General features: G+C 35.4%; 1 protein-coding gene across 1 annotated transcript in view; it reads left to right on the plus strand.

The window, feature by feature from the left end:
* The window catches only part of ARHGAP15 (Rho GTPase activating protein 15), a 616,251-nt gene that overhangs the window by 27,885 nt on the left and 574,952 nt on the right, over positions 1–13,414 (plus strand). Inside the window, exon 2 of the mRNA XM_081262361.1 lies at positions 284–462. Within this exon, the coding sequence (XP_081118487.1) occupies positions 298–462 (165 nt within the window). The 5' untranslated portion in view covers positions 284–297. The remainder of the gene's footprint in view (positions 1–283; positions 463–13,414) is intronic.

Genomic DNA, 13,414 nt, shown 5'->3' on the forward strand with positions numbered 1-13,414 from the left:
ATCGTAATGCTATTAGAAATTTCTTAATAGAACTAGGAATTCTGAATATGGGTGGGCCGCCTACAAACTTCTGAAGTCTTCTGTCATTACAGTACTACCTACCTATAAAAATCCCATTGAATAAATAACTACAAAGCAATTACCTTCTATTTACTACTCAGAGAGGTGGAGACTCCTTTATTTAATTTTAATATCCTAATTATTCATAGGTACTTGCACCCACCAAGAGTTTTCATGGAAAAGTAACTATTTTGAATAATATAATGCTTTTATATTTTATCAGGATAACATTGTAATATGCAAAAAACTACAACTTCTAATACCTCTGTGGAGATGCTGAATTCCACCCACCAAGGCACAGGAGCTGTGCAAATGAGAATAAAAAATGCCAACAGCCACCACGACCGGCTGAGCCAAAGTAAATCCATGATCCTCACCGATGTTGGGAAGGTCACTGAACCTGTAAGTCAAATGCTCCAAATACCCCAAGTTCCCTTATCATACAGAATTTTTAAAGCTAATTAGCTTTGTTTTATTTGTTTTCCTAATGTGCATGAGAAAACTGTTTTTGTAATGCATTTTATCTTGCCTACTTATAGTCATAATAATATCCCCAGTTGCAAGAGAAGAGCTGGGTCTAATCCAAAGCGATAAAGTGGATTTGGAGCTAGGCTGAAGAGCACCTTTGACTCATTTTAAGGGCTTCTACTATCATGCTTCAGTGTCATAAAAATAATGAGGTTATGCTAGCATGTGGTGTTTGTACTTCCAAATACAGTACATCACGTTGAAAAGCCAGAGGCTAAAATTAGCTAAGAATGAACTGAGAAAAAAAATCTTAGAAAACATGTGAAAAATCTTTTCCTTAAAATCCCCCAGTAATATATGATAGTGGAAATTGTGATTGGATTTGGAATGGGCTTACACGATTAGAATGGTGTGGCTAGTTAAGGTTTGGAGAGGAAGCCATTCTGTCTAGATAATGTGTCATTAGGAAGATTTGAAATAAAATAGTTAGAGATGAACTCTACTGCCAATTGTGTCCCTGGCCCTGCACACATCCTGAGCCACTAAACCCACTGATTGCGATGAGTCTCCTCTGGTTAATTTTCTTCCATAATGGTGGTAACTTGCAGCTGAGGCCATAGGATGTTACAAAATTATTTATGCAATGTTAGCCACTCTTTTGGACCCCAGATCTATTTTGTTTCTCACAGTGAGAACAAGAGCAAGAAATAGGTTAGCTGGGGACAGCCTGTAAGTCCCAGTCACCCTGCAGAAACATGTGAGCTATTAATTGAGTGTTCTGTTAATATCGTAGGGGCCTATGAAATATTCAGCTCCCTAACTGAGTTATTAAATGAGATAAACTTGCTGACTAGCATGCTACAGATTATATTTATTCCCCATTTTTCACTTGAATTTCAAGTGTAGAATTAACCCGGAGTACTCTCAGGAGCTTGAGGAAAACATGAATTGAATCATTTTTTCCTCAGGTGTTGTAGACACATTTAGCATGAGGAAGCCAGTGATTGTATTGGGGGAATCAGAAATACATCTTTATATAAGGTAACTAATGGAAAATGCATTTTTCTTTACTCAATTTCTCATTTAAAAGTATTGTCTGCTGGGAGGCATGACACTGTTGTTAGTTGACTTCACTTTTAAAGCATCTAAAATGTTCCTCAAGTATAAGCTTGAGATAGTGGTTAGAGTAAATTATTGGATTCTCTCTATATATTATCAGTAAGAATTGTACCTTTGAAAAAGTTTAAAAGTTAAGTATATTTAATGATGCCTAACATATTTTATTGGCTGTGTTTAACAAAAGGCACTATGCCGCAGTTGTTTTTGACAAGCATGAAAACATCACAGCATGAGACTGCAAAAGGAATTATGGAGAGAAATTACAAGTGATCCATCTCTCAATGAATTATACACCTCAATAGCCCGCAGAACTCAGCTACCAATTAACACCTACTTTATTACATGTTGGGATGTACTTAATAACTTTCATGTGTTTATGCACTATTACCTTGACTGATGCCTCTTGTACAATTAGGCATAATTGGCATATCAATATGCAAAAGTTAAAAGGATTAACCCTCTTAAAACTAATGAGCATTTCTGTATCCAGCTGCTAAATGAGACAAAATTAGCATTTTTCACTTTTGGGCAGGATTTTATCATGCAGTTTCTCATTGTTGATATTACCTTGTTACATAACTTTAGTTTGGGGGGTTGTATGCTGGACTGCTAGAGAATAAGAGTTTTCCAAAGTTAAATTAGCTATAATTATCCCAGCTTTTGTTTCCGCATTCTTAGCCTGGGCAATATGTATTCCTCGATAAGGAACAAAAATAAAAGTTACTTTTGGTTATGTGTGCTCAGTGCATAATTATATAAAAGGGGTATTTTAGTGAGGATATGTCATTTCACCAAGAAAACTTGGCTCAGAGATACTGTATTGAAAGCTTGCCATGGCACTAATTTTCTTTCTGTCTCAGTTCTTTTCATCTCTTTTTCCATGCACAATTTTCTGACTAGATACTGACAGAATGTAAAGTATTTTGGCATATTTATTCAAACAAGCCTGTTAAAGTTATCTGCTCAAGCTAAACTAAGAACTTGATTTTTTCAGGAGTTGGGTGATGGGGTGAGGTCAAGGAAGAGATTTTGAATTTAGGAGAAGTGGGAAGAGATGTCTTCTAACCTGCCCGTGTTCATGTGAAGTACACTTAGTTGTAACAGAAATTCATATAAAATTGCATAATTAGAGACCATACACATGTTTTGCATCCTATTTGATAAATGTCTAATATATAACTTGTTCACCAAGTATAATGGTTATATAAGTCTTATATAGACTTATCCAACTCTAAATGCACAAGAATCTTATATTACATAATTCATATTGATATGTTATTACAAAAATGAGATTAAATATTCTGATATCACGTTGATTGAATCACTTTGTCATTCACTCATGAATTTTTTTATTTTGTTCAATTAAAAATATTTTATCATGATTATATACTTAGAACACAGTATAAAATTCATATATGGCATTAAGAGCCTCTAAATATAAGTATTTTGATATGTCAGAATAAGCATTTACTCAAGCCTGAGCTATGAAAAACACAGGTGAATTTACTTTTAATTTATAAATTTTGATAACTTGAAACATTGCCGGAAAGCATTTCAATAAAACAGGTATTAGTGTTCCCTTAAATTTCATAGGTGATAGCCCTCATTTCCTTAAACACCAAATACTTATTTTTATTTGGTTAATTAGTGCTTTTTTCAAATTTCAAAGAGATTACTTGGCTACCTGGGGAATGTTGAGAGGTGGGAAATATGGAGTACAGGGTTTGTAAGAAAATTGCCTATCAAGTAAGAGAGATCTGGAGAGCTGCATTCAATGGGGAAGGAAGCTCTTTGGTCTTGGTGATTTGTTGTCCCATCCTGAGCCCCAGAGTGAGGCCTCTTAAAGGTGAATGGCTTATTTACCAGAATGTGTTGAACAGAAAGCAGACAGCTGACTGCAAATAAATGGGGCAAGTGAAGTGCGCCTGTTTAAGGGCTAAAAAGGCTAATGTGCAATCCTGCAAATAGCTAATGTGAAAGGTTTACGTGCTTTGATGTTATTTATAAGAGGGATGCTCTAGCCTACTAGACAGTGTAGAATAGATATTAATGAAGAGTTTAAGTAGTCCAAATCAGGAAACTGCAGACATAGGATTCGCAGGCAGGAGTAATTTAGGCATTTAATGCTGGTGTCTTAAGCAGCAACATGTATGAATATTCACAATTTCCCTCTTGCAAACCCACAGAAGGGCATTACTTCATTCATGGCCATCGTGAACAGGAAAATATCTTTTTATTGGTGTTCAGATAAAGACTTAGGTCAAGACATTCCTAAACGTTAACATACAAGACTCCTTTTACTTCCATTAACAGATTGTGTTTGTTCATTTTTCTTTTTAATGCATTATCAGGAAAAAGAGGAAACAATTTTCTTTTGTTTCTTACTTCTGTGATTATAGGATACTTGCCAAAGTTGTGGCTAGCCAAAAAGGCAGACATAAAAATTGCTACTAAAAATATAAACCTTCTGTTTAGCAGAGTTTTTGAGAAATATTATGAGATTGTAGGGCTTGTCCATGTTTACTCCAAATCAAGCTTATAGTTAGGTTTGAGGCTTTGTTTGTATAAATTGTCCTGAAGTGGATCCTGATATTTAATTAAAATGACACTAAATCACATTGAATTGATAAGACTTGGCATCTCAAACAAAGGTAATTGCCCGTATTGGTTTTGTGCAAAAATAGCACTGCTTGGAAAATGTGCAGCCAACACAGACTGTCAACTCCATTTATAGATCAATATGTGAAAACCATTGATCAGGCAGGCATGTGTAACAGTAACACTTTGCATTTATTTGTTGTTTTTATACCACATTAAGGCTTACAGGATTATAGGCTTCCTAAATATTTTGACTTCCTCATAAATATATGATCTGTTGCATGTTAATTAAATGAGAGTCTGCAGCCATTTCTAAAATTGTTTTTAGTTTGATGATTTCCTTTTATTGCTGTGGATCGCATGATCTGAAAATGGATTAGTTTCCTTCTGCATAAAGATTATTAAAGCTTATTTTAATGTGTCCTATTTAGTGTAAGATGTGACTGCCTTTTTGCTTTGAAAAATATAGATACCGACAATTATTTTCTCTTAGCGAGTGCCTGATCTTTTTTTATTAACTGGGCATTCTCAGCACTCAGGGTAGAATTATTTCCTGACATATTTTGCACACCCTGTAGATAACGGGTCTTTCTGATTTCCCTGATAGAATTTGTTTTCTTTCTTTTCTTTTTATCTAGCTCTATGATGCAGGCATCTGATCAAACATTATGTAGAAAATAAACTGATCATCTCAATTAAATTCCACACACACACAAATATAATTTGAATTCTGTTTTTTCTGATTTGAGAATAAGCCTTATGAACTGTTCTTACATGCTGCATTCTGCAGTTAAATCTTTCTTATCTCATCATGTAAGGACAGTGTTCTGTTTCTAATCTTTATTGGACTATTGTAGATGACATTTGTAAGCCATTTTGGTTTATAAGGAAAAGCTAGAGGACAGTGGAGTGAGACTCTCCATAGATCCAAGCCTCTGATATGACTACGCAATAATGTGTCTTCCACTGCAATTTTCTTTGCCACTGAGAGGTCAATTCTGTTGAAAAATCTTTTTATATCCTCTCTATACATTAGGAGTGCTGCTTTCACAAGAAACTATTAGTTTTATATGCAGTATTAGAATTTACAGTATTTATACACAATATTAGAATAATGAAGGAAACATGATTTCAGAAACAGCAAAAACTATATCAACAAATGGACAAAAAATTCAAAGGTTACCTAAAGTAAGTAATTTAGAGTAGTTTGCATTCATTTTGAGGAGTAGATGAAAAAGTTTGTTAGTACCCAGTATGTCCTAGGGGAGAAGATTCAAAACCCACCAGAGATTTCCTTCCTTGTCCTTGTCACCCAACAACACACCATCCTGTCAAAATCTTAAACTGTATTTACCAAGCACACATTGGACTTGCCAAAAGGTTCAGAAAGTTTATAACAATACTGTAGAGTCTAGTTCAAAGAATGAGCCAGGGCTCTTGAATTTATCTATGTGGCTGTGCGGTTTCCATTTTAACTTGAGCATAGCTAAATTTGTTTATAATCTCCTACTGATTGAACATGGCGCTGAATGTACATGAGATACATTTTTTTAAAAGTTAGTCCTCTGATTACTAATTTGAATCCAAAACTCTAACCTTGTTAGCATCTGGACTTATTTCCATAATAACAACCCCTTCAGAACCTACAAAGTAATGAATAATTGACAACAAATGAAATGTTTTGATAGTTGTCGGCACAAAGCATGTTTAATGTTTTGTGTTGCTTCCTAGCTAATTATGTAGATGACACATTTGTCAGACCTTGACTGCCATTAGAAACGTGTTTCCAGAGGGGAGAAAAACAGGCTATTCATAGAGTAATTAACTAGAATGCTCAATGACCTGTGAGAGATTCAAATCGCTGCCAGTTCAGACATTGTTTTGTTACAGAGCAGAGGGGTAATTAAAATTCCAAATTACAGTCCTATGATGGAGCATTTGTTTGTTGACAGTATACTCTTACTCGAGTTTGTTAATTCTTTTTTAAATTGCTTCTAATCCATTTTATAGCTTTAGGAGTTCCGTCTTTGAATTTACTGACAACTAATATTATGGTAAATTGTACTTCAATGGAGTGCTTCATGCTTCACAGTTTCAAGGGAGCACAAGTTGGGTGGGATAAAATAGCTCCTTCCCCAAACTGACATATCAGGTGCTGTCAGCAGGAATGCCACTAATGTGGACCTTCTGGTTCAATATTCCCTTTCAAATTCTGTATTTGGGCAAAATGTGCTGGGGGTGGGGAACACAGATGAAAAGGAAAGTAACAATGCACAACTAAAAAAGGAGGAAGAAACCTAATCCCCCAACAAGAAGTGATTGATTAAGTGCTGTGGTAGCAAGGAGGAAAGAGGAGTTAGGGCTTCGGATGATTGGGGGAGCTGTATTGAGACTGTGCTGCTTAGTTCAATGCGGAGGATGCAACAGTCACTAGAAAAGTTCACATCGATCACCAGGAGTGGCAGGTTTTACAGCAATACCTCAACCTCAGGTCAATATCAAACGGTGGTATAATAGGTATCACCCATGAGATTCTTCAAGGAAATGCTGGAAGTTTACAAATCTAGAGAGCTAATGGAGTCTTAAAAATTTCAGCTCCAGTGCAACATTTATTTAGGTTGCTGAAAGTGAGAATATAGTTTTATTAAAAAGATCTGACAGAAGTCACACGGTGTTTGATGCAGTCGAGCTGACAGAGGCATCCAGTGAGCGCTGATTATCCCGAAGTCACTGTCAGCTAGGATTGATTTTCACTTTCTCCGTTTATGTAACGGTTCCTGTAATACAGCTGACCCCAAATCACGTTACCTTGTCATTTCTCTGCATGGATCAAGAAGAGATGAGCTGAAAATAGCTAGACACTGACCTTGAACTTGCCAGAAAAGTGAGAAGTGACAGTGGGGTTTTTCTGTAGTTCATGTACAAAGAGTAAGGCGCACTGTTCTCTGTTGAGTTCACCCTAGCAGCACAAGGGGGCAGAGCAGTACTAGAGATTACAGGTAAAGAGCTTCAGCACCAGCATGTAAAGACGGAAACACTGAGTGAGAGCCAGAGGTCTCATTTTAACATCTTAGTGTAGACATAAAGGAGAATTACTGATGAATCGAAATCTCAAGTCCCCCAATGTTCATAATCAGTAATCTAAAAGTGTACATTCTAATTAAAAGAGGTTACCTAATACTCTGAGTGGCAGCAACTATGCTTTCCCACTAAATTATTTGCACTGTCTCTTATTTAATTCATATGATACTCTCTATCCTCAAAATAACTTTGAAACCATAGTATTATTAATAGAGTTTTTAGGGCAAACTACCAAGGCAATATGTGTTATTTTAGGTATAATGTATCAAGATATGGGAACATTCTTTTCATATTTATCAAGTATCAACATGCAAAAATTAAAAGTGGAGAGCGTTTTAAGGTGATGTGCATGTACAAATAGATAATCTTTAGGCTGGAGAATGGTGTTTGCATTTGATGTAGGTTGTCTCTATTTTGAACTTTTTCCAATTTTAACTTGCCTCAATTTTCACAAATGTCTCTTAATTGATTGATCATCGTTACAAGCTGAATTAATCCAAAACACACTATGTTTGTCTAGTTAAATCACTGTTGTTCTGATACTAAATGTTTCTCATAAATGGCATCTAACAAACTTGCCAAGTGAGGCAGAGAACTGAAACAGTGTGAGAAACAAAAGAGCAAATACTGACTCAGTCATCCCCTAAGTTATAGCACCTTGCGTCATGGCAAAACAACATTTTTGAATGTGTGATAATAAAATAATATTTTTGAAAACCTCCATTAATAATTAGAGCTTTTCTCACATAGATTATGTGTGTACATATAGTATGTTTGTGTGTGTGGGTATGTGTGTGTGTGTGTATGTATATATATATATATATATATATATATACATACACACACACACACTCACATACTCATATATGTGTTTATATGTATTTCTATATCTGTATAGATAGTATATATACCTATCTATATCTGTATTTGGATACATATACCTATATAGAGATGTATATGTTTATAATATATATCTAAATTATAGGAAAATAAATACATAAATATATTTGCAAGTTGTAATATCAAAGATTTCCCAAATGATCTTTTGTAGATTTATTTCAGGACACAATGACAATGTTATGATCTGAGAAATAAGTAGAATTCTAATAAATTTCAAGAACAGAATAAATAGGAGATTATTCTATTGCCACAAATGAAATACAAAATATTTAGAATAGTATGTCATCACAGAAATCTTTAATAACTAGGTTTTTACCTCTGCTAGAAGAAATGCATAAGTCCTCTGACTTGCAAGGATTTGATATTTGCCAAAGGGTCCATGTTGGGTGATGATGGTGGATTTATAGCTAGAAAATGTGTGTGTCCAAAATTGATGCCTTTGAAAGCAGTCCCAGGGAGCAATTGTATTCCTTGAGAGTCATACAGTTACTGCTTTCCTGCTCTTCAGAGTGTGCAGAAGACCTCTAGGTGCCCTCTGCTAGGTGGAAGGAAACCCACCCTTAAATGGTTGATTAGCCTCTGCTTCTGAGGTCAGGACAGACATAAAGGTGTTGGTTGTTGGAGCAATACCACAGAGTTTTGGGTTTTTGTTTCATTTTTTCCCTTTTTTCCTTCCTTTCAGTGTGCAAGGCTTTTATTAGAGGACTCCAGTCCCTGATGTGTTCAGATTCGGTTTATTGTTACCATCTGTTTAATTACCCTCTCAGGTTTGTGTTGGGAAGCATGAAAGTATTTTATCTAGTTTTTGAATCCCTGTTCCTAAATAGATGTGGTAAAGTACATGTCAGTTTTCAAAGAGCATATTAAAAACTGAGAAGCAGAACCATCTCCAAACAGCAACATGGAAGGCTAAGGCATTATTTTGTACATTGATGCATGTTGCAAATAAATAGCAACTGTGTAGCAATGTAGTGCTCTCACAGACCTGATGCAATCTTCTTTACATGCAACCTCCTACACTTCTCCTTTGAGGTGAAGGATTTTTATGATTCCTATTCATTTCCAATCCACTGACAGTAAGTTTATTGGGGGAAGAGATGTGGGATTTGAGTTGTAAGAGTATGAATGATTGTACTAGGTCAGAGAGGTTTAAGAATGTGCTAAAGTTAACAGAAAAACTATATACTCAAGAAACAAGGACTGAATCTTTTGAGAAAGATGGAGAAAAAAAGAAAACAGGAGGGCTGGGGATGTGGCTCAACTGGTAGCGTGATTGCCTGGAGTGCGTGCGGCCCGGGTTCGATCCTCAGCACCACATACCAACAAAGATGTTGTGTCTGCCGAGAACTAAAAAATAAATATTAAAAATAAAAAAAAGAAAACAGGAATATTAGAGTACTTTATTCTTTCTCCTGTATTTCTTTCTTATTATTATGAATTATTATACTGCATTCTTTTTTTTTCCCTCTGGAAAATCACCAGAATTTTTCTTCTGATAGTCACTATTGTTCTCATACTATCTGGTGCATTTTTCCATGTACAAAAACCACTGAATAAAGTTTTAGTTGCTGACACAGAGTTCTCATTAGGTTTTGTCTGAGTTATTTTACATCTTAGTATTTGTGTAAAATCTTAAAAATTCCATAAAATGAAAAAATACCAAATTTGAGTGTGTACATATAAAAATATTTTAGAGGTCATATAGGAACTCAAAATATAAAAAAAGAAATGAATCAAATACTTTCATTTCCTAAATCAAAGAAGCCAAATGGCTACGTATGTTTCATTTTAATTTATCCCTTAAGAGTTGATTTCAATAAATGAGCATTTTTTTCTGAGTTTCCAGGATATTATTAGATGAAGATTATGTTTGACAGTGTTCAGAAATGGTAGTTTTGTTTTTATGTAAGTGCCCTTCCATGGTACCGGTACCTTAAACATAAATGATCAAAGTGCTGCTCTCTTTTTATCTCTATATGAGGAAACCAGTGCTGTTCTTGCCTTATGCTCTTACATTATCTCTGTGGAGGAAGAGGAATAATGATGACACCAAACTTTCCTCCACTACTTTTGGACACCTGACCTGCTTTCTTTCCCACAGGGGAAAAGAAAGCTACAGCCTTCGTATTTCCAATGAGAAGGGACATGTGTCTCCTTGCATCGAATTGTCTTAGATCATATCATGTAGCACAAAGTGACCCGATACAGGAAGACAGGAAAACAAAGTGACAGTTTTGTTTGCTCTAATACAAACTCTAACATCAAAACAAGGGGGCAAAACCTAGAGGCCCACTGCCAGATGACACAAATTAAATAGCAAGAGCTGATATTCTGTACTTAAAATGTATTCAAGGCATATTCTTTAATCAGCAGTGAAAGGTTAATGAACAAATGAGCTTAGCTCAGGTTAGACAAACTAAGTGTAGCTACCACTGTTTATAAAATCCATGAGGAAGTGAATCTGGCTGATACTTGACAATACATCACACGATGTGGTCTTACCTATTGATCACAGCCTGACAATAGGTAACCTTTCATGGCAACTTCCTCTTTTACCATGAATTATTGACAGTGTTAATGCCAATAGCACATGATCAAATAGACAGGAAAGAAATTTACATTCCTGGATGTGCTATCCTTAACCTCCATGATTTTAATATGAAACAGGGGGTGGGGGCGAAGGGAGGAGAAAGAGAGAACAAATCTCTTGTTTGTGGGCTGGGGATGTGGCTCAAGGGGTAGCACGCTCGCCTGGTATGCGTGCGGCCCGGGTTCGATCCTCAGCACCACATACCAACAAAGATGTTGTGTCCGCCGAGAACTAAAAAATATATATTAAAAAATTCTCTCTCTCTCTCTCTCTCTCTCTCTCTCTCTCTCTCTCTCTCTCTCTCTCTCTCTCTCCTCTTTCACTCTCTCTTTAAAGAAGAAAAAAAATCTCTTGTCTGGAAATTCTAATGAACTAATTTCACTTTTGCACATATTATTAATGTGACAATCTTACAATTCTTATCTGCATCTACAACTACAACACACTCTGGGTAACAAAGACCTGTTTTTAAGGGAACTTTGCTGTTGTTCTTTTCATCCTTGCATCCTCTTTTAGTTTATAGATCCTAGTAAACATTACTCTAAGTTGCATGTCCTGAGGTGGCTGCCTGAATTTTGTGTTTGCTGAATAATTACCATCTCAATGCTACCCCATATGTGTTCATTTAAGAGTTCTAGTATGGAAAGTAGGATAACAGGTTAAATGTTTCCGTCTATGCATCTATTTGTCCATTATTTTACTCATTCAGCAGATGTTCATTGGCACTTATTTTATGTCAGAGGCTATTTTGAAAGCTGGGAATAGAAAACCAAAAGCTTCTCTGCTCCCTTGGAAGTTACCTTCAAGTGAGACAGAATCCTGGTCCTGGTACGTCCTTGAATTAGCCATGTGTTTCCTAGACTTGATCTTTGTCCCTGCCACTACCACCTCCCCACTCTCAACACTAATATTAACATCATGTACTTGCATTTTGTCAGACATATCATACACAGTGTTTAAAACCTGCCTGTGAAATAAGAGACCTTCACTCTCTTTTCACTTTCTGAAGGGTGCATTTCTGTGAGTTGTTAAATCTCAAATGACAAGCTCTGTGTGTGTATTTTAAGTTTAAAATTATGGAAATCTCATCTGATTTTATGTTTCTATAAGATTTCTTTTGCACAATTTGACACATTTCCTATGCTTTGTCTTTCTGGCTACACACAGAGTATTGAAACACTTTCTTTGGTAGCAAATCAAGCTACTAGTGCTTCAATCTGGTTAGATTTGCAAGACCCCTTCTATTCTTGTTTCCCTTCCTTAGTCATTATCAAATGAATGATAAACATGACTGAGTTTGGAATAAGACATCTTATTAATTTTATGAGTAAAAATAAAACATTAATATGTTTACTTAATATCTATGACTGTTTTTAATTTCATTGCAGTAACAAAACATAGACCTAATTTAGACATTTACAGAGCATTCAAAAATTTCATCAATTTCTGGACTTTTAAAAAATTTACTTTGATCTTTTCTTTGGGTGTTGTCTGATCATTGTGTTACTAGTACTCATGACTTATAGAATTTTCTGGGATTGATCATGGGTTGTTCTGATATAATTTATAAGCCATCATAGTAGCCCCTAACATCAGTGTTACCCTGGTCTATGTAAGGAGAATGGCATCACATTCCTTAAAACATGCTAGTGTCCATGATACTAGAGTGTACTTACATTAACACAAAGCTGATAGCATTAACCATGACAGAGAGATCAGACTACATAGGTTCATTTGGTGTTATGATCTACCTGGAGACTTACTCTATCAAGGAGAAAAACAGGAAGAAAAAAACTCTTTTGAAGAGTAATATATTCAAATTACTTGGACACGCTAGGCCCAAAATATAGTAACAACCAGGTATTAAAATAAGTCAGGTGACAGCTCTGCCTAAGGTGAATGCTTTTAAGATCTTTCTGATTTCTTGATCATGCACAAAATATGTAGTATTGAGACCTTATAGTTTTTTATTTCTCTTATATGTGGTTGATTGAGCAGTAGTATTGCTACAGGAATTGACAAGGAAAATATCACTAACATGTACCTAGAACTCTGAAAACTTCCTTTCACCTGAGCTCCATAAATCTGTTTTAAGACTTTTCCCCATAAAGGTCAATATTGGCTTTGTGTCTACTATTCACATCCTGTTTGGGTCTAATGGCTCTAAAGTTGGGGTTATAAATAAACAACTGTTCTACTAACCCAATTATGCCTACAGGTATTTTTAAAAAATCAACTTAAGTGGTGTTTTTATAATTTTGAACGTGAAGGATTTCAGTTGGAGTCATGAGGTCTTCCTGCAAATTACTGTACCTTGAAGTCTTGAATTGATTATCTTAAAGCCATATCATTGACTGGCTGTTCAGGGGTGAGGGCATAATGTGCTAATTCAGAAGATTACAATTGTTAGTTACATCTTTGGAAATTCAGACGATGACAGTTGTTAGTCATAAATTTGGAAATGTAGTCTCTACCACATTTCACTGATAGTGTAAAAACAGTCTTTCTTATGTAGCTAAAGATGAATTTTCTTATTCAGATTTTCTCATTTGGGTTTAATTTCAATTTTAGACTCATGTTATTATAAATTAACAAACA

Source organism: Spermophilus citellus, assembly GCF_964194105.1.
Source record: "Spermophilus citellus genome assembly, chromosome: 11".
Lineage (NCBI taxonomy): Eukaryota > Metazoa > Chordata > Mammalia > Rodentia > Sciuridae > Spermophilus > Spermophilus citellus.